The following is a 26540-nucleotide window of genomic DNA, read 5'->3' as shown; positions in this document are numbered from 1 at the left end:
AGTCATTTAACACAATTCACTCCCCCCGCACACACACACAAATCTGAAATTCTCATTAACATTTCAAATTTATTAAAACATTTCTTTAGAGCATTATTAACAAAAAAAATTCAGATTCAATAGGATTTCTATGTTAGACTGAAGTTAATAATCACTGCAATAGTTTTTACTTAATTATTTCAGTACACCAATTTGACATGCAAAAACATGGAATGATTTCATAACTAGAGAAACACGTTTTTAACAAACAATAACAAAGGTAGCTTATAGTTAAGCTTACTTCAGTGAGCAAGGAACGATTTAGTTTACAGTGTGTAAGAGTAGTCGTAAACGATCATTTTTTAAGTAAGCAGGAAATATAATACGTCTAAAACAACGTCATTAACGTCAGCTACAGTAGAGGTGCAGAAAAGGTGTCATGAGTGAAGTATTCCCAAACGTTGGAAGACCGCGTGCGAGCCTTTTTTGCCGCGTATTTCTCCAGACGCTCCAGAGCTCTGCTGCTAGACGCAGCCATGTTGCCTCGTGCGCGGGGGGCGGGGCGAATGGCAAATTTCCTTTTTTCTGGGTTGTATTAATATTTATGAGAGAAGTGCTACATGATTGGCCAATATGCCTTACAAAATACAGTGGTACCTCAGTTCTCGAACTCATTAGAACTCGAATTTCTTAAAAGTCGAACCAACCAGTTCAAAAAAAAAATTACTGATCTGAATCACAGAAGTCAAACTGTGTGTTTAGTACAGTATATGCTCTTCTTGTTTTATCCGGTTCATTTTGTGTTTAAATGCTAAAAAAACATATTTAGATGTAATTTTTTGGGGGGCCGGGAAAAAGTTAATTGGTTTTTCATTATTTCTTATGGGGAAAATTCGATCAGAACTCGAACTTTTTAGGATTCGATCCGGAGTTCTGAACAGATTAAGTTCGAGTTCTGAGGTAATACTGTAGTGTGGCACAATTGGCACTGGCGATATTAGACAAAATTATATCGGAATTCAGTCTATAATTGATATAGTTTTAACGGTGCCAGCAGTGAAACAACTAGCCAGCTTATAAGCGGAATAACTTTGTATTGTAAATGAAAACCATGCCGCAGTTCCAATAAATAAAATATTGTAGCTCTCGAGTGGCGAAGAGATCAGTAGGCGAGCTGTGTGAAGGTGGCCCCCCTACAATTGGCACAAATAAAAATTCCATCGTATTTGATTAGTGCTAGGTTTGTGCCTGTTTGTGCCGCAAAAATTAAGATTTATGCTGCTTTCATTTCAAAGATAATAGCTATTATTTTTTCCAGATGATTACATAACCCAGCCCGGCGTTCGGACGTGAAACTGGGCTTGTTCGCTAGTGCTGCTTTTGTGCTCGTTTGTGCTGCAAAAATCAGTGTTCTACTTCTTTTACTTTTTGAGATATTAAAGGTTTTTTGTAAAGGTCAAACGTTCAACCAGCCCCCCTACAAAGGCATTTGGACGTGAAATCAGACTCATTCGTTAGTGCTGCGTTTGTGCTCATCTGTGCCACAAAAATCAGTGTTCTATCTCTTTTACTTTAAAGGTTTTTTAAAGGTTTTTGTAAAGGTCAAAAGTTCAACCAGCCCCCCTACAAAGGCGTTTGGACGTGAAACCAGGCTCATTCGTAAGTGTTGCGTTTCTGCTCGTCTGTGCCACAAAAATCGCTGTCCTATCTGTTATAGTTTTTGAGATATTACTGATTATTTACACAGGTCACCAAAAGTTCATCCAGTGTTCAGATGTAAGACTGGGCTGGTTCGTTTGTGCCCGTTTGTGCCGCAAAAAGTATAATTTGTGCTGCTTTTATTTAAAAGATATTACAATATTAATATCCAGCTCATTCTCATATATTTTGTACCTGATGGGAACACCTCTCTTGAAAACCCACGTACACAGATATTTCTTTTTGAACCAGTTGGCATCATTCATTATATGAGTCCAAGCACCAGGGCGTAAGATCTCATAAAGGTGGCCTTCAATATATCTGCTGTCCTTACAGCCATAAGTCACAGGTTCTGGGACAATTTGTTGCCACTCATCAGGCAAAATGAGAACGTCAAATTTTCGGTGTCCTCCTGTTCCTCACTGCTGTGGGCTGAGCTGGAGCTGGTCTGTGTTACATGCAGGGCTTTCTGATGAGGTTCCTGTTTTATGCATACAATTTCCAAATCAAAGTGCTGCCACAAATTATGTCCATTTGTTTTCACTAATATGTAAAGAGCCTTGGAGGACATAACATCATTCCGGTTTTGGCTAAGCTCTCTCCACATTGAGTATGATGGCATAGCAATTTTACCATCCTTCACAATTTGAGACCTTTAATTGTCTAAACTAAGAATTATTTTAATAACCTCTTCTTTTGGAACCTTTGGTACTCTAGGCATCTGTAAAACAATATACAGTATGTATGTTGTGAGCAATGATAAGAAGACAAATGCAAATAAACCCTTACCAAAAAAAAGTATACTTAAAGTTCATTTTATTATATATACTTCTTGGGACTAAATTGGCCCACTTTTAGTTTATATTTTAAGTGTATTTATTTAGTAATATTAATTATTTGTATTTTTATACCTGAAATTGCTGCAAACAGCACAGTAGCGATATGACTACATGTAGATTACACTAACAAAAAGTTGCAAAGCATACTTAGAGATAGTTTTTTCTCTTAGTCAATCAAAATATTGTTTTGAATGCCAAAATTAAAGATTTTAAATATATTTTTAATTTTAGATTAAAAATACATGTCAGTTTAAGCCAGGTATACTTAAGTCAGACTTTGTTTAGTATATCTTGGTTAAGTACATAAGAAGTTTACTGATACTTACTATTTTTTTAGTTTAGAAAAATTATACTTATCGTACACTTAAATATATATAAATGTTTCACATCCATACACTGTTCCAGGGGAGCTGGATGCAGCTATTATAGCTATTATCTTTAAAACGAAGCAGCACATCTTATTTTTTGCAGCACAAATTGGCACAAGCGCAGCACTAACGAATGAGCCCAGTTTCACATCCGAACGCCTTTGTAGGGGGGCTGGTTGAACTTTTGACCTTTACAAAAACCTTTAATATCTCAAAAACTATAACAGATAGGACAGCAATTTTTGCGGCACAAACTAGCACAAACGTAGCACGTAAATCTTTAATATCTCATAAAGTAAAAGAGATAGAACACTGATTTTTGTGGCACAGACGAGCACAAACGCAGCACTAACGAACGAGCCCGGTTTCACACCTGAATGCCTTTGAAGGGGGGCTGGCTGAACTTTTGGTGACCAGCATAAATAATCAATAATATCTCAAAAACTATAAAAGATAGAACGACAATTTTTGCAGCACAAACGAGCACAAACACAGCACTAACGAACGAGCATGGTTTCACATCTGAACGCCTTTGTAGGGGGGCTGGTTGAACTTTTAACCTTTACAAAAACCTTTAATATCTCAAAAACTATAACAGATAGGACAGCGATTTTTGTGGCACAAACGAGCACAAATGCAGCACTAACGAATGAGCCCGGTTTCACGTCCGAACACCTTTGTAGAGGGGCTGGTTGAACTTTTAATCTTTACAAAAAACCTTTAATATCTCAAAAAGTAAAAGAGATAGAACACTGATTTTTATCACTGAGTGCATTGCAGTTACAAAACATGTACGTAGTTTTACGCAACACGTCAACACTAAAATTCCACGTCGATGGATTTTTATAATCGACATCGTCGATTACGTCGAATAATCATCCCATCCCTAAAATATTCCTGTAGCGCTTTCAAGAGGGCAGGGGGGTAAACAGGTGGTGACAGGTGTGTTGGATCACTGGAGATGGAGGTTGGTCTCTGGAGGCATTGAGTGCCATGGGTGTCCTCCAGAGTCGGCAGTTGGGTCCCAGTGATGCTCTGTGCTGCCTTGATGACCCGCTGCTATCCAAATTCTCTTCGGATGTGACTGCAGCTAAAACTGCCTTTTATAAGGAAAAACTAGAGCTATCCTCACATGATCCTTGTAAACTCCATAATATCTTTTCATCACTACTCAACCCTCCAACTCCTCCTGCTCCATCCTCCCTGACTGCTGAAGACTTTGCCACCTTCTTTGACGAAAGGATTGGCGAAATCTGCCAGACATTCTCTCCCTCCCCATCCACTACACTACACACCCAGGATTTCCCTTCCCCCTCACTGACCCAGTTTTCCAGTCTTACGGCTGATGAGATCATGAAAGTCATCTCATCTTCCAACCCTACCACCTGCCCACTGGATCCAATCCCTTCCACATTGCTCCAGACAATCTCTCTGGACCTTCTCCCCTTCATCACCACTATCATTAATGGCTCCATAACTTCCGGTCATGTACCAACAGCATTCAAAATAGCCAGGGTCATTCCCATCTTGAAAAAACCCACTCTAAATTCCTCGGACACTTGCAACTACCGACCAGTATCGCTTCTTTCCTTCCTTTCAAAAATCCTCAAACGCACAGTCTACAACTAACTCTCTCTTTCCCTCTCTCAGAACAACCTCCAGGATCCTAATCAGTCTGGCTTCAAAGCAGTTCACTCCACAGAGACTGCCCTCTTAGCAGTCACTGAGAAGCTGCATGCTGCTAGGTCAGCCAAACTGTCATCTGTCCTCATCCTTCTTGACCTATCAGCAGCATTTGACACGGTTAACCGACTCTCCTATCCATCCTTAGGAGTCTTGGCATTGGTGGTTTGGCTTGGCAATGGCTTGCATCCTACCTCGAAGGCCGATCATACCGAGTGACATGGAAAGGACTCACATCTACGCCACGTAGTCTCTTCACTGGTGTCCCGCAGGGCTCGGTTCTTGACCCACTCCTGTTCTCCCTCTATACCAAATCTCTTGGTGAGGTCATATCCTCTCATGGCTTCTCTTACCACTGCTATGCAGATGACACTCAACTCATCCTCTCCTTCCCTCCTTCAGACACTCATGTCTCCACTAAGATATCTGCATGTCTAGCAGACATCTCATCTTGGATGACCGATCACCAACTGAAACTCAACCCTAGTAAAATGGAACTGCTGTACATCCCCACTGACTCATCCCCCCTCCTGGACCTTGCGATCTTCCTCGACAACTCTCTGATCCGTCCTTCGGTTACTGCTCGCAACCTTGGGGTTACCATGGACAATCGTCTGTCCTTTTCCTCACATATCGCCAACGTTTCCCGCTCTTGTCGGTTTCTCCTGTTTAATATCAGAAGGATACGTCCATTTCTTTCCACACAGGCTACCCAGATACTCGTTCAGTCCCTCGTCATCTCCCGCCTTGACTACTGCAAGTCGCTTCTAGCGGGTTTACCACTGAGCTTCATTCGTCCCCTCCAACTGATTCAGAATGCAGCTGCTCGACTTGTTTTCAACCTTCCCAAGTTCTCTCACACCACTCCTTTGCTGCGCTCCCTACACTGGCTTCCTGTGGCTGCCCGCATCAGATTCAAAACACTGATGCTCGCAAACAAAGCCAAAAATGATCTGGCTCCATCCTACCTAAAAGACCTCATCACACCCCACACTGCACCACGATCTCTCCGATCCTCCAGCACTGCTCGACTGGTCCCACCACCCCTCAAGGCACAAGGAAGACACACCTCCCGACTCTTCTCTGTTCTGGCACCAAGTTGGTGGAATGAACTCCCCCTAGATGTCCGAACAGCTGAGTCACTGAATGTCTTCAAAAGACGACTTAAAACACACCTTTTCCAGAAATACCTGAATTAGCACTTCTGGCATTATACTCAGTTTTTTCCTTTTATCAAAAAAAAAAAACGCACTTTCTCAACAGAGTATTAGATCAATGGTATTCATAGCCTTGGTTTTATTGAGCTAGTATCGGGAAAAATTCATTGTAGAGTCTTAAAGCACTTATGTAAGTTGCTCTGGCTAAGAGCATCTGCCAAATGCTATAAATGTAAATGTTTTCCTGTCCATGGTGTTGCAGCCTGCAGTACCATGCTGAGATTCAGTGTGTCAGTATGCTTTCAATGCTGCAACAGCAGAAAGTCACAAGCAGATGACCAGTGCTGTGGTGTTGATTGCCCAAGAACTTGAAGGTTAAGCCACTTTCCACCACTTCTCCATTGATGCTGTTTGGAGCAGCTACCTCACTGCCCTTCTTGGTTTTGATGGTATTGACAACCAAGCTGTTTTATGAGCACCATCCTGTGTGGGGCTGCACTTCCTGCCTGTCAGCTAATTCATCATTGTCAGTCCTATCACTGCGGTGTCATTTGCATGCTTAATTATCATACTGGGGTTGTGGGCAGGTACTGTATGCAGTCATGAGTGACGAGGGAGTACGAGCTGGTCGGCACACAGCCCTGTGGTGAGCCAGTGTTCATCGTCAGAGTGGAGGAATGCACTAAAAACCAGCTCTCTGTAAGCAAGCTAAAAATCATGTTTGCATGGTACCAAAGTGACCCTTTGCCATGGCTTTCAATGCTGTAGAATTATGGTTTTTAACTCTGTATCTGGAATACCATTTTGTGCGTATGTATGCATGTGTATGGGGGCAGGGATCAGGACAAAAAAGTTTGAATACCACTTCCAAACACAGTAAGTCAGTAAACCGCAAAACACACACTGTGAACACAATGTGGGCAATTCACCTAATTGTGGGGGGAGTCCAGTGCAAGTATGGGAAGAACATGCAAATCCCACCACCTCAACACTGGGAGTGGCATTCAAAGCCTCAGCCTACAGGTCATAACCACCGAGTGACTGTGCCACCCCTATAACACATCATGTATGATTTATATAAAACAAATTTGCATTCACTTGTTACATGTAAGGTTTATCCAAAATGTGAAAATAACTTGTTTGCATTGAGGAAAATACTGTACACAATCAAACTCTTACTATGTAGAAATGGAAATGTTTCTTTATTGGAACAGCAAAGCTGGACAACAGAAGCAGAGGGAAAATAGTGAGGAGTGCAGTGTGGAATTAAGACAACAGGAAATACAGGAACATCCAGTGGCATTAAGAGCTGCAAACATGCAGGACATTAAATAGCTGCATATATCTTTCAACACTTGCATCAATTAGTAAATATTTGTTTAGTCTGTGCATTTTGCACAATTTTTGTAAAGACATTTCTAACTATGGTTGTGGAATGTGCAGAATTATTTGCGTAACATACTTTATACAAAATTCTAAAAAGAACTCTTCAAAAAGCAACCTTGATTGATTTAAATACAACAAAATCTGTGACAAATATACCCACATATGAAAAAGTTCAGGACAGATTACAAGGGTCCCAAGACATGACAGTTAAATGTCATCTTTTAAAAGGAATCATTTTAAAACATCCTTTTTAGATCAATACCTTCAGAGTATAAATTAATCAAAGCTGCTGTTTTGTTTGAAGAAAGATTTGAGTCACAAAGAAGGGCACCATGTGAAGAACAGACTGCCCTACCCACTGACGTAATGCTCTCAAGCTCTGCTCAATTAGCCAGAATCAGCACCACTGCGGGTGTGTGGCTCTGGTCCATGAGGGTTACTGTGTGTTCTGGTTTTCACTCAAGATGAGCAATGAGAACGACAGTGGGAACAATATGGAATTCTGTTCTTCGTGCTTGTCAAAATCCTGTTCATAATAATTGCATTAAGACAGCATACTGAATATATATCAATAATCAACTTGCTTTAGATAGATAAGGCACAATGCGGGGGTGGGGGTATTTAAATACAAAACATGCACAAAATATGCTGAGCGGTGTGGAGATACAGTATAGGAGCTGATCCATGTTTCAGGTTCAAAACACCTTCAATATGCCACACCGTTCTCAAAGATAATACCATCAACATATTAATGAAAAGGACGGGTGCCAACGTGGAATCATACAATGAAAACATGGTCCGCAATTTAAAATCTTATAGCAACATTTATGATACACTGTAATAAGGAAAAAAAATGGTGTTAGTATGGTTTTTTTTTTAGTGCAGACTTTTACAGACTTCTTACATTTTAACCTTTAACATTTTACCTAAGCAAACATTTGAATTCTCTGCGGTAAAATGCCACAGGGATGCTCCAGCTTGGGGAGGAGCTCTCGAAGGCCACGTCCCTATTTGCGGCCCACTGTCTCCGCCAGCTTCTTCAGCCGCTTCTTCAGCTCCAGGGGAAACTTCTCGTAGCACTTCTTGCACACCGGCTTCATGTCGAACTCCACAAACTTGTTCCTGGGTGCAACCATACATAGCGTGAGAAGCCACTCTGCAATCCAACCTCGTGCTGGTCACGAAGCGGTAGCAAGGCCCATGTGCAGCCACATACGAATGACCACACACTCTCCGATCCATTTGCGCGTTTTTATCCACTTAGCAGATGTTAAGACCCAACAACGAAATCTCACTGCTGACTCTATGATTTGAATCAGTGACCTTCTGATCACAGCATCCTAACCTGCTGAGCCACAAGCCGGCCCTGACCTGGCCTTAAGTCAGTTAGCAGGCCTTTCGGCAGCCGCAGCACCGTGACGCTGATGTTCCCTTCGTCCCGCTGTATTTAACAGCTCCATATTGAGCGATATATTCTGTATGAATGAAACCCGGCCTGCTGACTTGCTGGTTACACAGTGATGAAGCAGCACTTAACCTTCAGCGGTGCTAGAGCATAATCCACAACCAAGACCTCCTTAAGCCACACTCACAGTGACCAAGGTCATCACTCCCACTGTAACCATAACTCAAGAGAGAGAGTCTTAAATATGGAATCTCTTATTTTTTCGTTTCTACAAAAAAAAAAAAAAAAAAACACTAAACTGCTGGTTACAGTACCATTCCTGCAAAGCTAGTAAAATGAATACAGATGATTTCAGACATATCAGAACTGAATTTCAATTGATATTACAGACACATGGTAAACAAGCCTCTGTCTGTCCAGCATAAAGAGAACTATCCACTCAAGTACACATATCCAGGTCCCATGCATATACAGAAGACACATACACCGGGTATGAACATTTAGCTATGTAGCTATCAGGTATTAAAGACTTTCAGTTTACCCAGAGTGCTTTTCTGTTATAATTACTACTTTATATTTTAGAGGACTTACACAAATCAAATCAAAGCATCTAAATATCTAGTTCAAACACTGGCAAGCTATCCGTAGTAAAGACTGTGGATTTCCTGAAGAATGCAGCAAAACTTGCGATGATGCTTCACTAATATCTTCAGCTGGGATTTATGGTGGTGAGAGAGGGGGGGGATTCTGGCTTTACCATTTAAATGAATTTCCATCTGGCTGCCTTGTTCTACACAGATTATTAATTTCTGAAATTTCTCCGGATTGCATAATCCAGCCACTCAGAGAGACGGGTAAAGAACAAGGCAAAGGCATGCCAGTCAGCATCGAGGAGAAACGAAGACTGACCAGCAGTAAAAGACTGAAAGCGCAGTGAAGGAGAGGGAAGAAGGGAGCTTTATAAGCACACAGCCGCTTTCTTTCTCCTCTCCCTGGAGTCACGCTCTCGCCGGGCCAGCCTGCGCTTCAGCTCCTCGGGCATCCGCTCGTAGCAGTGCTTGCACACCGGCTTAAGGTCCACCTCCACGAACTTGTCCCTGTGTGGCCGGGACCAGCATGGGGGGATGGAGGGGGGGGGGGGTGCCAATGTCCAAGGAAGAATGGGACGTGGGTGAGTTTGAAAGGAAAAAAGAGACGAAGAGGACCAAAGAGATGGCATGGAAGGAGAGAGGGACACCAGAGGACGTTAGAGCTGTTAGACAGGAAGCAACACAGGCTGACAAGAAGCATGCCATGTGGCGTCCGTGTGCGGAGTACCGCTCCGTACCTGTAGGAGTCAACCAGAGCCTCTTCACACAGATCCCTGTCTGATCTCAACCGTAACTAAATGCAGGATAATGTAACTCTGTGCTTCCCATTTCATGACCCTTTCAAAAGTAACATCAGCATTTTAATCATCTCAGGTCAAGTTAATTGCCTGTTAGTGCTTGTCTGCACCTTAACTATCAGCATCTCGTGGTGGACTGAGACATCCCAGCCACAGCTCTCCCAGCCATCCTCCATCAGACCACGCCCCCAGCCAACTAGCCACACCCCCTTCAGGTGGCCGGCTAAAGCGGCCTTACTCACTTCAACGTGAGCTTGGTGTTGCAGGTTGAACAGGCGAAGCAGTTGACACACCAGGCCTTGTTCAGCGCGGACACCACTGAAAGACAGACAGGCTTCCTATTACGCTCCAGCCTTTATTCTCAAGAGGGCTACAATAGAACGGCACTGTGTTTATCAAAAAGCTCTATGGCATGTTATCTGAAGAGAAAGCTGATACTTCTTCATCCAGCACTATGACATCAGACAAGCATTTAATGAGGAGAACTTCTTACCGTCGCCCTCAATGACGCGGTTGCAGTGGTAGCATACATCTCCAAAGAGCTGTAAAGATCAGGGTGGAGGCAGCAGAGGTTACAAGCAGCAAAAAGGGCATGTGCTTCAAACTCTTTAAAACATGCAAGAACACGGACATTTTCACATCATCTACTGATTATTACCACCTGTATGAAATGTGCTGTAAAAAAAAAAAAAAACATTTCAATAAATATGCTTCCTGAACTTTGGTAAACATTAGTCTGTCACAAATTGTGATTTACCTTCATCATTCAAACCCATGACAAGATGAAGATATAACAGTATTGACTGTGCAGCAGGTGAAGAGCGCTATCACATACTCCTCCATGCTACCTGGCTATACCTGGGGTTACACTACCTGGTTGTAGTGAGTTTGGCAGTAGGCCAGGCCCTTCCTCTCATGGTGAATGTGGACTGGGGAGGGGGGGGGGGGTTACGCTACCTGGTTGTAGTGAGTCTCACAGTAGGCCAGGCCCTTCCTTTCGTAGTGACGATGCCCCAAGAAGGGTTTCTCGCACTTGGCGCACACAAAATGCTGCAAAAACAAGGCGCCAGCCCGGCATGTTAGCCCAGCTTATAGAGGGATCTGAACAACATGAATAAACATAAATGTTAGAGGAGCGAGTTTAAACATCTGCAACCCTCGCCTCCAGCCCCACGCCTCCCTGGACAGCCTCCATGTCGGGGTACTGGACGGACCCAGCAAACTACAAAAGCAGGGTACGCACCTCCACGTGCCACTGCTTGCCCATGGCGTTGACCACACGGCCCTCAATGGGCCTCCTGCAGGCCCCACAGATGGGCACGCCCATCTTGTCATGGCACGGCAGGCAGTACAGCTCCCCCTTGAGCTCGCGGGCATCTGCTGTCAGCTCCTTGCTGCGGCCAAGAGGAGGACGAGGAGGATGAACCTTTAACCCCCTTCATCTCACCTGACTGGCTCCCATTTAGTTTAAAAAGGATGAGTCATGCTTTTTTCTCCTCTCAGGACATTCTCATCAAGGTGACCAGATGGATGAGGGTGGTGCTGCCACCCCCCCCCAATTATTACAATTACAATCAATTTATTTAGCAGAGGCTTTAACCAAAAGTAAATGAACATTTTTGAGAAATCAGTGTCAGCCAGTCTCAGGAGCAACTGGGGGTTTCGAGCCTTGCTCATAGGGTCCAATAGTGAAATCACTCTGCCGACCCTGGGATTTGTCCTAGCAACCTTCCAGTCAAAGGTACAGCATCCAAACCACTGAGCCAGACACCCAGAGTTGAAGGGACGACCAAAACATGTGTCCTCCCACTTTAATGTCAGAGCTTCCAAAGTCAATGACAAAGATTTCAGAAGTTATGATCTGCATAGCAGGAGTGCAAGCTCACTGACCCGCAGTTGGTGCAGCTGAAGTGGTCGGGGTGGTAGGGGTCATTCTTGAAGATGAGCGGCTGCTCGTCGATGATGGCGTGGCATTTCTGGCAGATGTACTTGCCCAGCCCCCGTGCCTTCTCACGGTTGTGACACGGACGGCACAGGTGCCTGTTAGGGGCATGACACGGTCGATGAGCACGGGAGTAGTAAAGAGTAACAAGGAATGAGTATGTGTCCCCCCTCCCCTATGCCCTAAGCTGCCTGAGAACTGCTCCCAGCTCACTGTGACCCAGTACAGTATGGATTATGTAGCAGTAGTGATCAGAGCATGTGAGCTCATATTTGAGAAAAAAAAACTTGAGCGTCACCCGCTCACATCTTGTAATAAATTATTTCTGCTTGAATGTGGATTTGGCTGCTCAGTTAGCCAGACTACAGTTTAAGCTAAAATTAAAATACACTGCAGACTGTTTTCTTTTTTGGAGCGAGCGGTGAGTGACTTCATTGGAGTGGGGTGAAAACTGACCAAAGGGACGGTGAGCAGGGGAGCGTACCGCTCTGTGAGCGACGAGTGGAGATTCTCATCGCTCTGCCCTGCTCCACTCACATGCTCTGGAAGTGATGTAATACTATCCCAAAGAGCCTATCACAGGCGTGTGGAGGGTCCCAACACGCCCACAGAGCCATGCTCGCTACCCACCGGCCGGCATTCTTGACGAAGCCCACGTCAGCCAGCACAGCCTGGCAGATGTCACAGCAGAAGCAGTCCGGGTGCCAGCTGTTGTTCATGGCCTTGATGACACGGCCGATGATGAACTCGCCTGAGGCACAGGGAAGACCTTAGTCTGAGCACAGGGACTCACAGCAGTTACACAAGACTGACCTGGCTAGAGCACCACACACAGGTTCTAGATGCACATGCAGCACGGGGATTAAAGTCTGGGGTTACAGACATACAAAACATTACATGTGACACCGAATCAGAAGCATTTCTGAGTTTCTTTTTCATTCTGAAGCCCGATTACTTGAGTTTATGCGTATTTACTGAATGGTAACCAAAGGAAAGAAAAAAAGATGGAAAATGTGTCGTACTAACAGAAAGCAATATTTAGATATTTTGCAGCTTGGTTTACATTCTTGGCAAGCTTTTTAAAACTATTAACAAAGACATGTTTTTGTACCCTTTGTTATAAACATTTATTTTTTATTTTTTTTAAACAGGGGGTGACTATTAAAGGGCTGTTTAAATCACAGTCCTCAAGGTCGAAGCACTGCTGATTTTCCAGCCTTCCTTTACCTGTGAGCTGGGCCTGAAGCCTCTGGCCAATCAGAATCAGTAATTATTAAACTAACTACCTGGGAGAACTGAAAACAAGGACTGGGTTTGGAATCGAGGTCTATATTTGAAGAGCCCTACTGTATTCTGTTGTTATGAATAGCCATTTATTTCTGCACTTGCATTACAACTTCAAATCAAATCATCCATCTGAATGTGGGCCTTCAAGACAATAACATCACCAGCAATCACTTTGGGAAAGGAAGTCTACTGTGCATTCCTCAGGATCGCAGAAGTCATCTGAAACTTGAACAGCATCGGATGCCGGTGGTTCCTAGTTTCTATTCTAAATCTCGTACATTTTCTATGAGCCTGTAAACTGAGAAAGCTGCTTGATAGAGTACTCACCACACTGGTGGCAGCACGGGGCAAACAGCATCTGGAAGTCATGCTCACAGTATTTCCTACCTTCGAACTGCACAACGAGAGCACAGGTTAGCAAGGGAGCACACGGCACACAGAGGGATGTGTAGATAGCAGCGCTGGGCGCCCTCACCTCGTAGAAGAGCCCCTCAGGGAACTGCTGGAAGCACTGAGCGCATACGAAGCACTGCTCGTGGTACAGCTCCCCATTGCTGTTCACTATCTTCTCCGCTGGGGCGAAGCCACTCTTGCAGCGCTCACAGGTGGCATTTGCCAGGGCATTTGCCATGTTGCTGCAGAAAGGAGCACAAGACAACCCTCCGGTAACCTTTCATGGCACAGCTGTATTCATCCGCCTCTCTCCCACAACTGCTCAGCAAGCAGTGGGTCACAGCAGGCCTGGGGATGATGTCAATCCCACACACAAAGCTGGATTCGAACCCACAACCCTGGAAATGCGAGGCTGACCCGTCATCTTTCCCTGGGCACACTTCCAGCCATTATATTCAATGTACTTCTTGTTATTCTGAGCAGAAGTAGGAGTAGAGGTGCACCAGCATTTTTGATGGGAGCGCTGACGCGCTTTCCAAGGAAAGATTACGCAAAGTGACCGTGCATAACTTGGCTTGTTCCCACAGGCAGAGGAGCAGGAACTCCCTAACACCACCCACTTGCATCATTAGCATGCCCGTGCTTCATTAGCAGAGGGCTATCACTCGGGCTCCATCAGGGACAGCCCGCTCCAACTGTACTTTTACATGGACTGTGGAATCGACCAGAAAGCAGCCTCAGTAGGAGCTAGGAGCTGGCTCACCTTCAGCTCACACACACAGAGTGGTGCTACATGCCAGGAGAAGCTTAGCCCATTCCCCCATCTTATTTGGATGAGACCGAAGAAAAGCGGTCATATTTCCAAACCAAACAAAGCTTCTCTAAGAGCCATCGGGCTGGAAGAAGAGTTCATGTTTACTCAATTCTATAGGGGGAAAAAAAGAGTCATCACCAATGAAATATCTCTGCACTTTTCACCTTTTTAACATTTTTCATGTTAACCGAGTCATGCGGACAAAGAACTGCTTTACTTCAAACATAAGCAGCCGACTCGCAGAAAAAGACGTTAACAAGAAATTTACTTGGAAGGGCTGAAGTAATAGGCATCAAGAGGGTAAGAAATGAGGCCGCAGTGCAGGCCATCATGCTCATCGGAACCTTCCGATACACTCATTAATAACTACATTCACCCAAAATACAGGGCGAAGAGCTAAAATGGAAGCAGACTCTGATCAAGCAGACCGCCCCTCCCTGGCAATCAAGAGCACGGTCAGGAAATTACAAGCCCCTGGGCATTTCCATGTATCCAGGTCAGGAGTTTCTGCCCTGCCTTCTGATGAAAGCCACTAGAGATAACAAACCAGCAACTGGGTGCATTGGCGACCTCCTATCCATGAAAACGGACATCCGCTTCAAGCCACTTGCTAATTGCCGAAGCATAGACCCAGCCCTCCTTCACTCATCAGCACCAAGGAGATCTTGATTGAGTGTGCTTGTGAGCATGGGCAGATTCCAGTCCAGGCTGTTATTTCCTGAAGAGCCACCGGGCACTCATTCTTTGGGGATTCCTAGACCAAATGTGTTGTGGCTGCTGTACATATACAGGAAAAGTCACAGAGCTCCACCACACATCAACAGTCAACACCATACCATGTATAAGGGCAGTGGTTGATCTAGCAAATTAAAGATTAAGCCCATTAGTACATTACAGATTAAGCCCATTAGTACATTACAAATACGAGAGACCTGAGCTCTATCTTCATAGAAAAGGATAATCATTCTGAAAATAAGCCATTGTTGTTTTAAGATCAGCAGCTCACACAAAGGTCTCACTTGCCTGATATGGTCTACATTAACCGCTCCCTATGAGGTTATGTTCCAGTAGTTTGTTGTTGCTGTTCCCGTCTGCAGGAAGTCAGGGCATGGGTGCACAGGGGAATTTCTGACGTTTTGTACTGTTGTGCTCACTGGGGTATTTTACATGCACACGAGGTTGGTGCTGAGTATGGAAATGCCAGAAGTCCTTTCGCGAGCCAAGACAGAGCTGGGTCCTTTCTATATTAAAATACATGCAGCTATTCAAGTTGGGCGTCTGAATCCTCATTTCATAAACTTCCATACGTTCAAGCCAACTGCCGTATGTTGGCCAGTTTCAAAAATGCTTTGCCTGTTAAACTGTTCTGGAGAAGCACATCGTATGACCTTAACAGCTGATCAGAATTAATTGCAAGAATATGCCAAAGCTTTTAATCTCAGGAACAAAAGAGACATTCCATGTGAATGATGCTCAAGGAGATACTCACAAAAGCGCGTAGAGATCACAGAACTCCTTATAAACCTTGATGTCACTGCGTCTCCTCTGGGACTTTGAGATGGGCACTTCTGCCTCCTCTCCTTCAACAACAGACATGTCATTTACCCCCACATGGGCGACCCCATTTTCAGGGATCATGGGAGGGATCCTCGGATGCTGAACATCCATGGCTGATATTCCCCAAATTGACAGCTTGCACCCTCGGAGAAAGTGACCAGAGGTCCTACAGAGTCTGCTCCAGACTACATGAGGTTTCCCTGACCCTATGCTAATACAGCTCGCTCTCTCTCTCTCACTCACTCTCTCTCTCTTTCTGTGTAACATATGAACAAGCCCTTTCAAATTAAAAGTACCCCGATTAACTTCCAAACAAGGTGGGATTGGCCAAACATCCCACAGAGATCCACTAAAACACACTGGGATCCTTCACTGTAAGTGATACCACTGCTTGGGAATATTTCATTTCGGGGGGGGGGGGGGGGGATTTTGGCTTCATGTGTTCCACAGCTGGGGCTGTGTATTCAACACTGAACCACATCCAGCAAGTGAGGGGAGAACTAAACTTACAATGTAGTTACGGAATTTGGAGACTTGGGAATGAAATTCCCTCAAAACAGCCAGCAAAATATAACCCAGGATCGAGCCGTGGACATTCTCTGGAAAAGATCTTCACAGATACTGACCACTAAGGGGGGCTAAGGACAGTTCTGCTTCTGATTCTGCCACTGGCAGCGGTGATACAACCGCTCAACATGTCTCTGGCTTGTCCCCACACTAGACACACACCTTTCAGCCTTGCCCTCGACACCCCCTTCATGTGCATTTAGCAGAGGAGGACTCTTAGATAGCTCCCTGCGTTTCTGTAGTCATCTCCAGGCTAGATGCCTTGCCCTAAACTAAAGGCTTCCAGGACACACATTTCCAGGGTGTGGCTTGGGAAGCCTTCCTCTTTACTAGGAAGCACTGCGTCATGCTGCCCACTCTGGCAGAGCACGGTCCATCCCCTCTAATCGTGGAGGCACAGATCACTGATATCACAGCCTGCCTTCAATCATCATTTAACTGCATAATGGTAGCTGGGAACCAGGACCCTCTCAGTCAGCATAAAGGACAAGGCCTGGAAGCCAAGATCGTAATAGGGTCAAGAGAAGAAGGATGTCAAGAGGGACACATAATCAGAACACTGATGAGGGTGGAATAGACAGCTGCGTGACCAACCAGTCAACTGGGTATGAACAAGCAACATCTCTGCACCTACAGAGTCCGATGGAAGATGGGGTGGGGGGAGAGGGGGTGTCAGTTCTGAGCTATGGTAATCAGTGGGTATCGTTTTGTTTTTATAAAGTTAGACTTGGATAATAAAAGCATCCAGGATTAGTAAACATAAGGAAAGCTGTGACCCCAGTAGAGACAGCTGTTCTCACTTCACACAGTCTCCGAGCTTCTCATGCCATATTACTTCGATTACAAAAGTCAGCTTTTCAGTATCAAGAGCCATTATGTCAAATTCCAGACTACACAGCTTAAACATTCTCTGCGCGTTATGGCTTGGCAACGTTGCCGATGTTAGCATGGGAGCATATGCACGCCGCCTCACACTAATGGCTCACCAGCAGGCAGCTAATACAGGACGAAGACACACGTTGAACACTTTAGCAAGTTTCGACATCAACTCTTGCACAACTCATCCCCACCCTGGTTTCAAAGCACATTGTAATATATGAGGCATGACAATGTTTTTGGTTGCAGAGTCACATTATGCATCCAGCAGCTTTTAGCCAGGCTTATCTTCATAAAGCCAACTTCCCCTTCTGGTGGGCTGTAACGTCACACCGGCACATTGGGACTCTAAGGCTTTTACACTCCCTTGGCAAGAACACGACTCTCAGCAATGTTACGCCAAGAAGGCAAGGGCAATGTCAGCTGAGCTCCCCTGCTAACGTTGACAGACTTCAACACTAAGGATGTCTCCTTCTAAAAGAATACCACTGTCCTTCGGGGGGGGGGTTGCTGGTGCTCATGATAATCAGAATAAGTGACTCACTCTTATGTGAGGCTGCAGCACCAGGAGGGTGACTCACGCAGATTTTATGCCAGAATTTATTCTGGACAATGACAAGGGAGACAAAAGTATAGGTCACTAACGCCTCCCCATGAGAATCCAACTGGGCATGTAGAAAGCACAGCTGACATGTAGCCACTGGATTCAGGAGGAAATTGTGGGATGTTGCAAGAAAATGACTCAAAACATGGTTAGTTCTTCACCGGCTGAAGTGTCAGTGATTTCAGTCCCTCAATTCCTCTTATTTTTTTAAATCAAAAGGAGAAGCTCCAAGCAAAACACAAGCCTGCTGAGGTAGAGCAAGCAGAGAGAACGTGGGGCCCAGCCCTTTCAATCCAGCCACATGTATAAACCCTCTGGGAAGATCAGAGCCAACCCTAACTCCAAACCTGGCTTCCTTGAGCTGAATCTCACACCATCTAGAAATCTACTGCTTTATGATTGGGAGTGAAAGCAAAATAACTACTGTAATGCAACATAAAACATGATAGCAAGAGAATAAACAGGACTGGGCTTATATTTGACAGCTAATCCAACCCACCCAACAGCACCCCTAGAGTAAAGTTTACAGATTCATTTTTAAGCTTTAAAATTCTAACTAAGGATACAACTTAAGGAAAGCAGTTTCTCAATGTTAATAACTAAGCAATGTAACAGGAACTCATTACAGTTTTACTTCAGTTAATAAATGTGTTTGGTACCATCTTTATAATTTATTTAATCTCCTCTCCATTCATGGCCCCCTGTTGAGGGACAAGGCTTGTCTGTTGTCACAGAGTTTTCCACTTCCCCTGAAAAGGGGAAACAGGCCATATAGGAAGCGCATGGGTAGGAAGAGAATCCGTGTGTCACTGCTGCCCAGGACATTTTCAGAAGGTGACTCCCAACACTCAAATTAAATACAGTACTTCATACAGATGGCCAGCTGCTTTACAGACCAAAATGTAGCCAATTTAAAAGAACTTGGATCCACATATACAGAAAAATGATGTGAAAAAGCAAAACTATTTTGGAAAAAAAAGAAAAAACTTTTGTCCCAAATGCGCAGTCCATTGCTGCATGAATGGCAAGTGCTCCTTCCTCACATGCACACACGAGCGCAGTCGTGAACACACAAGCACACACACATGCTCACACATTCATGGTGAGATGCCTGTCCCCACTGCTGCTTACCAGCTCACCTCTGTCTGTCCTGAGCACCCCCGAAACTGGCTGGCCGCTCCTGTCTGCGCCGGTACAGGTCAGAGTGAGACAGCTCCTTCAGTCTCAGACTCTCCATCTCCCCTCTGACCCAGAGCCTCCGTGTGCGTGTGTGTGTGTGTATCAGCATGGGCAAAACCCAGGGATGCCGCACGACGCAACTGATCTGTCTCAGCCTCCCCTCTTCCTGGAGAGGAACTTATACAGGGGCAGCCATGGGAAGACACTCTCTCTCTCTCTCTCTCTCTCTCTCTCTCTCATAGCCACATGCGAAGCCGGTTCGGCCCCCTAATACACCTACTCTTCCCTCTTCCCCCCTGCTCCCTAGCCTGGCCCCACCCCTAAGAAGCACAGGTAAAGAGAGTGTTACTTCATGCTGGGATATGGAAACAGCTCATATGCCCCATGGCATTATTCTATCCCTCAAGAAAACAAGAATTATTATATTCCACTCTCAAAGCTATATTGTTTAGTCAAAGTGAAAACACATTTCATTATACCAAGTGAGACCAGGGCACTCTTCTCCAACAGGATATCCTTTTAACCTCTCAAGCCACAGATGGAGGGAGAAAGGGTGGGTTCTGCTGTGATCAATATAGGGACTTCCCTCCTCTCCTGTCCTCAACTATTGTTAAAGAGGCAGGAAAAGGTAGATTTCCTTCAGAAATGCTGGATAGCATTGTGCTATTCACCCTGGGGGTTAGGGGTGGGTGGTTTCCTTTGAATTAAATGTTCTACAAAACCCGTTAAATACTGCTGAATGTTTATCGACACCCATGCATCTCTGCATACTTTACCATATTTAATAATAATAATAATAATAATAACAACGATGATGATGATAATAATAAACATTAACAACAACTAGTCACGTTACTAATTAAAATTAGTAAAATTAGTAACAGGCGAGAAAGATCACACTCGGACATAGCGGCAGGTACCAGCAGCACAAGTTAACCTGAAGGTACGACGCGAATTCAGAGAGCGAGAGGGAAGAGATCCAGATGGGGGACCTTGCCAGCCCCCTTCATCCGGCCCCAGGATGACGCGTAACGCAGCGTTATCAAAGGCGCCTACGTGACCAGACTGCAGGATGGATCACATAATAAAACAAAAGCAACAAATGCGTTAAATTAAACTAGATACGGCTATTCCTTGCTTTAGTGACCAGCAGGTGACATGAAGCTGCGTGCATCCGACTGCATGATCAGCACGGAACTGAAACGGTAATTTAATTCACTGCAGTGGCCCCTGTTGAGAACGTGATAACTTCGGGTAGTGTCCAAGTTTGCGGCATTGCCGAAATACACTATTAGAGTCAGGTCCGCTGACTTTGCGGGAGGACCTTGAAACCACAGCCACTTAAGTGCGGTCAAAAAAAATCGATTTGATGTTGAAGGGAGCTGCCGCCACCTCCTGGACACAATGAGTCCTGCAGTTTGTAGTCTACGCCGGACACGGAAAAAAATATCAACAGGTTTAGCTTATGGAAGCGACTAGTACCACATATTTTCTTGTAAGAAAATTAGCGTGTCATTAGCATCACTTTCTAAACATCTTCTACGTGTATAACGACAAGAATCAAGTACGAAACTGCCTCTTGTACAGTTAGTGAAATATAATCGAAAAACTAAGCACGAGTCAAACTAAAAATGAGCTAACTGGCAGTTTAAGTGTTGTTGCAGAAATGTCCACAAATACACATCCGGTGGGGGTTCGCAATGATACACGAGTCATCGGTCTGAGGCACACGCCCACCGCCTCGGAAAGTTATTTTATACCCAAGTAAACGCTACGTATAAAGTGATAAAGTGCTACACGGGTGTTCATTTTGTCCTATTACGAACAACGATTTCCAATACTACATAGTAGTGCTTATCACGAAAAGTTAAAATTCAAAGCAGATCTTCAAAAATGTATGTGTAGACGAAAACTCCGCACGTATTTCCAGACTTCTGATTATTCAGGAAAAAAACAACCACTGAAATTTCAATTGCCTAAAACTGAAAATGTAAATATCGCCAAAAACCTATTGGTTTCCTTAGTTATGTAGTTACTTACCAGGATCAGAGAATAAGAAAACGAATGAACCGGAAGGCTGAACCGCTACAGCCTGCAGCGCCGTCAAGGAGTCACAGATGACAGTGATGTGTCACCACTTCCTAATAAGTCAGAATAACAGCCCTTACCAAAAAGCTATTGCTTCAGAACTCGGCTGCACGGTGAATATACTACAGTTCAACTTAAGGGTACAGCAGTCCAACCCAAACCCGATATGATCTAATTGTTCTCATTTTTAAGTGAGCACCAACGGGCATTGCAATTACGACGAAACTTCCTGCTTTCCATACATCGCAGTCAATTCACATTGAAAAGAATTTTGCATTATACGCTGTAACAGTAATCAATTAGAATGCACTTTTTACTGTTATGCGGGACAGCAACAATTCACAAGCTTAGCAGCACTGTCAATTCTTATCTTACTTGATCTAAATCTTAACGTAGCACAGGCTATGGAAATCCATCCGTCCATTCATCTTTCATCTGCTTAACTTGGATATTGCTGTGGGAATTTGTATGATGGGCTGTCCAGCAAAATGCGGAGGTCAAATCTTTTGAATCTTTAGTGTAAAACAAACGCAAAGCTGTTAAAGAGTTTTCTCTGTCCGTATTTGACACACATCAAAAGCTAACTGACTCGCTTCGTAAACACATCGACATTACAAAATGTCACTGCAGGGAGCTCTTGATCACAAAAACACAGCCCCTGTCCAAAAGGAGTTCTGTTATTACACCCTGCCGACAAGTGCCGAGTACAGTACTTCGACACACCCCGACGCCTCTTCGCTTCAACCTTCAACGTCAGGAGAGCCTACCCGCCAGCAGAGGGAGCCATTGTAGCAATGAGTCATTCTGAGAGTGACTAGTACTTTAAAGTTGCTATGAAGCAGATATAAATATATTAAAGTAGATTTTAAATGCTACCAGATAAGACAATAAGAAGAATTTATTTAATCACTGACAAATACGACTCTCACACATGGGTGCCTAAATATCCCTAAATGCATCGATCCTTATGTATTTAAGAATTTCCCCACGGGGATTAATAAAAGTGTCAATTATTATTATTATTATTATTATTATTATTATTATTATTATTATTATTATTAGTATTAGTCTATAAATAGGGTGGTGTGTAGCTCAGTGAGTTCATGTTCTATGCTCGAGATGGGAAGTTCTCTGGTGTGTATCCCAGGGCCGGCAGATTAATGCCATCATTCTGACTGCAAGTTTCAGTTTCATTAGTATTTGTGTGTATGTCTCAAAGGACAGTAAAACAGGATATGCGAAAAGAAGTATTCCAGTGTACCTGTACTAATGGCAAATAAGGCATCATTTCAGATAAGAAACTAGCAGACAACGACCAATCTCTTTACAAAATTTTACTAATGTGTAGGGCTGCACTTAAAACCTATTGCATAATTGATTACCTCAATTAGTCAAGTAATCTAACATTGAATTAAAAAAAATTTGATTAGTCCATTTAAAAATCTGGCAAACAACACAAAGTAAACAAATACTTTTACTAGAGCTGCACGATATATTGATTTACATATCGGTATCGGTCCAGTGTGTCAGTCTTGGTTGACATTGCAGGCCGATATTTACATTTGATCAATATTGTAGCAGGATATTGGTTGTAAGTCATCTTTTAATAACAGACAAGCTCTTTTATATAAGCAAGCAGCTTTGTCTTTATTAGCACTGCGCTGCAAGAGACAAAGACAACTAGCAGCAGCACGATCCGGAAAGGAAACGATTGGTAGATGCTAACAAAAATATCTGCACTACATAATATAATAGCAGCACCAGCATTACATATATAGACATTAAAATAATGGAGATGATCGCAGTGCCATTGGCATTTTCTATGGTTTAAGTGGATTCGACAAAAGAGGCCCAAAGATAAGTCAATACTTTATCATTATCAAATCAAATACTATTTAAAGGAAGCTAAAGGAAAAGTATGCCATTTGTTTTTATTTTATTTCAGTTACTTTTGGAAGCAATATCTCTAGTTCTCATTTCGTTGTAGTTTATTTTATTTTTGTATCTTATTTCAGATTACAAAAAAATGTTTTCATTAACAACAACCTTGGCTTGGGTACTGTATGCACATAATGCATGGTGAGTTTTAGTCAAATTCTTTTAACATAACATTCATAGCACACTTCATAAATGTGATTTTGAGAACTGCTTTGCATTACAGAGCTTTCCCAGGCGTAGCACTACAGCGTGCCATGGTGTGGCCATGTGAAAGTAAGATCCAAGACTGCATGTTCATACTTCTTACTCTTCAAGTGTCATTTACGATGCTTTTGCCAGGAAATTCAGACCAAGCTAAAGTAAATAAATGAATAATAAAATATAACTAAGGCTATAGGGGTATTTCTTACTACAGATATGCAACTTTACTCTGTAGTAGAGAACACAGGATTTAGTTCATTGTAATTGTTATGATGCAGTATTATTTATACATTTATTTTACACACATTTTTAGTGTGCACATGGACATCTCTTTGGTTTTGTTATTCAGACATGTCAACAGACACATTGCATTACGGTTGGTTTACAGCTGTTCCTAGTTGTGTTTGCGGTTTCAAAAAGCAATTTAAAAACAAATTCTGTTTCCCTGCTGTATCGAAACTGCACGTAACTAAACCCTACCAGATAGCCCTACTCAAGTCTAGATATCTGTTCACCTTACAGAATCCAAAGTTTGCCCAATGCAACACATTCATGATAGCACCATGCCAGACTCGCGCATGGCAGCCCCTTAAAATTGGGCAATGTGCAACTGACCACATCTATTACCAGTAACAAATGACAAACAATTACAGTAACTTACGTTTTTTAACTCTGTAAATCCGGTAACCTGGATTTATTTTATTTTTTATTTTTTAACTCTCATGGCAATTGAGATGTAATTGCATCAATTCCCCTACCTGCTGAACCATGGCTTCCCCATGATAACAGTTCACCAAATACTACGGATAAAACTGGAACTGCCAGCTAGTAAGATAGAAATACATGGTCTGCTTGGTCTAATTCTAGATAGAAAGTCTATGCATTAAGAACAAAAATGTCCTCCCTTCCTCCAGAGGTCAGCCTCTGCATGGGAGGACTGAATAAAGAGAAGGACACCACATCCAAGTGCTTGTCACATTTATCAGAAGCCCAGCTATGGCGCCGCCTGTCTGGCAACGGGCCTATTTGCTCATTACGATTGATCCGAAGAAAATGACTCAGACCATTAAGAGAGAGCTGATGGGGGTAATCAGGCTACTCTCAGCAAAGCACGACAGATGCAATCCATCTTACACACACACACACACTTTCTGAAAATAAATTTACTTTCAGTTCAGATTTTAATTCATTTGTTGGTTTTCATTGAGTAAACTAATGTCTTCGCTGGAATCAATCTGTTTGCACCCTGCCTTTCACACAGATCACCAGTCCTGGATGGGACTAACAGGGTCAAGCATATTGATTGGGAATGGGGATCTTCATATTCAATGGACATTTCTATTTCCTGATGGAATCGAACCATACCCAAAGTCGATACTTTTTTGTTTTTACCCAAACATGCCTCATCCAGAATTTAAAACCGTTAAAGTGATCCCTAAACCTAAATAAATATCTGGCCAGCATCTAAGGAGAATAACATGAGATCATGCTCCCTTCCATCAAACATGCATCACTCCTTGCATTCTTCATAAAACACAACAGGGGGAAAAACTGTTAGAAGGTAGACTGATTGACAGTTGGGTCTGAAACTGCATTGCCTTGCGTGTTACAGACTCAATTCAATCATTAAAAATCAAAGACAACAAAACCTTTGGGAATACCAGGGAGGTTTCTAATATTAGTAGTAGTAGTCTTTTGTGAGCATCACGTTTATTTATTTATATATATATCATATATATGTCAAGCCCAGTTTTTGCGACTTTAGTCAGAAAATTACCACTAAGGAGCAAACAATAAACCGATGTAAGCCTGGATTTAATAATTATTTGATGTAGGTACGTGGGCAGACATCGTTAATCGCTGTCAAATGACGTAATAATAAAAAAGTTTTAGTTTCTTAAATTTGGAATTGTCACTGGCCCAAGAACAGTAACATGCAGCAGGTGACATAACTTCGGCATGCAAACTTAGTAAGGGTGTAGTACCCAACCGCCATGCTAAAACTGGCATAGAGGCATGCAAAATACCGCTATAATTGTCGCAAATTTCCAGGACTTCCCTCCTTACTTAACTATGGCAACACGGATCCACAAGCTATGCAGCAACAACAGGTCATATAAAGTACTCCGGGGCGCCACAAAAGACGGGTCGCTTGTTAAGAGTTTATTCAAGAGAAAAGAAACCATCGGAAACAATCCAGCCGCAGGACCGAGCGTAGGTCAGAGACTTGCAGCAAGGCGCGCCTGCAGGCGTCCCAGGAGAGTCACATCCGGGCCAGCAGAGATAAAAGGCACCACCGTTCCGGACACGCAGAAATTTACAAACTGTTTTCATCGCCTTTTAGGGCTTTTTTACGGGTTCAGAAATATATCGCTTGGTGAACCGTGCTTCGACCATAACCAAGCAAAGATCACTAGTTGGATTTTACCGCGGCGTTGAGATAGAAACAGAGATGTAATCGAGCTTAAAATCACGGCACAAAACCACTAGAGTCCCAGTTCATACGCCTAGATTGTTTAAATGACAGTCGCTTTACTTACCTGCCCGTCATGTCTGCAACCCCCAGCATCCCCTTTCACAAACTGCTTCAGAAACTTTTTCGTGTGTATTAACCGCCTTCCCCAGATGTCTACAGGGGAGAGGTACAGCGCTGATTTGAGACAGTAATGGCGAAGTAACCTCGCCTCTTTTTCCCGGGAGTGGACTGCTGTGGGCTTGGGCAGATCCGCCCCTTCTGAGGCCCGGCTGGAGCGATCGGCCATATTGGGCTAAGATAGTAACGGACTGGAGGAGTCCTGCAGCCGTGGTGTCCCCAAAAAACATAGCAAAATAGTTACGGTATGATGGGAAATGCTGACGGCACATTAAACATCGTCAGTAGTTATGAACGGGAGGAGTCATGCAGCCGTGCAAATTAATAGCTGGATGTAATTTTTTCCTTAAAACGTTCTTTCATAAGAAAACAGATTTGTGAGAAAAGTGACTGAAATCAGGGGGTTATATTCTTGAGGGAGTTGAATGTGCTCGGCCTTAATTGATAGGCCCTATGTTAAAATAAATAAATACAGGAGATTTAAATCCGTCGAAAATCTGTCATTGGAGAGTTCACAGCTACATCGCCGTGGGTAAAATTTAAGTTATATATATAAGTTTTGGAGGCACGTCACTTTCGGGGCTGTTTAATGACAGGAA

The 26540-nt window shown here is 43.5% G+C and overlaps 1 protein-coding gene across 7 annotated transcripts; it reads right to left on the bottom strand.

The window, feature by feature from the left end:
• Positions 1 to 6907: 6907 nt before the first annotated feature.
• On the bottom strand, positions 6908 to 26404 carry LOC111846861 (LIM and senescent cell antigen-like-containing domain protein 1). Of its 7 annotated transcripts, none has more exons than XM_023817548.2 (11): positions 25889 to 26404; positions 13607 to 13766; positions 13459 to 13525; positions 12475 to 12595; positions 11793 to 11942; positions 11146 to 11296; positions 10860 to 10952; positions 10396 to 10444; positions 10145 to 10220; positions 9425 to 9612; positions 6908 to 8232 (listed from the first exon to the last, which is right to left on the bottom strand). In XM_023817548.2, exons 1-10 carry the CDS (start codon positions 25915 to 25917, stop codon positions 9474 to 9476), a joined length of 1035 nt encoding a protein of 344 aa, XP_023673316.1. In that variant the 5' UTR covers positions 25918 to 26404; the 3' UTR covers positions 6908 to 8232; positions 9425 to 9473. The 7 variants fall into 7 exon arrangements, with proteins under 7 accessions (XP_023673316.1, XP_023673317.1, XP_023673314.1 ...); XM_023817549.2 differs by lacking the exon at positions 25889 to 26404 and adding an exon at positions 21162 to 21275; XM_023817546.2 differs by lacking the exon at positions 25889 to 26404 and adding an exon at positions 19082 to 19346.
• Between the last annotated feature and the right edge of the window lie 136 nt (positions 26405 to 26540).

This window comes from Paramormyrops kingsleyae, chromosome 1 (genome assembly GCF_048594095.1).
Source record: "Paramormyrops kingsleyae isolate MSU_618 chromosome 1, PKINGS_0.4, whole genome shotgun sequence".
In the NCBI taxonomy this organism is placed as follows: Eukaryota; Metazoa; Chordata; class Actinopteri; order Osteoglossiformes; family Mormyridae; genus Paramormyrops; species Paramormyrops kingsleyae.
Note: the sequence above shows the minus strand (reverse complement) of the source record. Positions and strands in the feature narration are given on the sequence as shown.

Bases quoted from the DNA above. Each gene is read 5' to 3' on its own strand.
- LOC111846861 (XM_023817543.2), bottom strand. From the start codon at position 16,162: ATGTTACACAGAAAGAGAGAGAGAGTGAGTGAGAGAGAGAGAGCGAGC. The intron at 11,943-12,474 runs GTGGGTAGCGAG...TGCCCCTAACAG, and splicing joins TTCGTCAAGAATGCCGGCCG to GCACCTGTGCCGTCCGTGTC. The intron at 10,953-11,145 runs GTGCGTACCCTG...TTGTTTTTGCAG, and splicing joins GCAAGCAGTGGCACGTGGAG to CATTTTGTGTGCGCCAAGTG.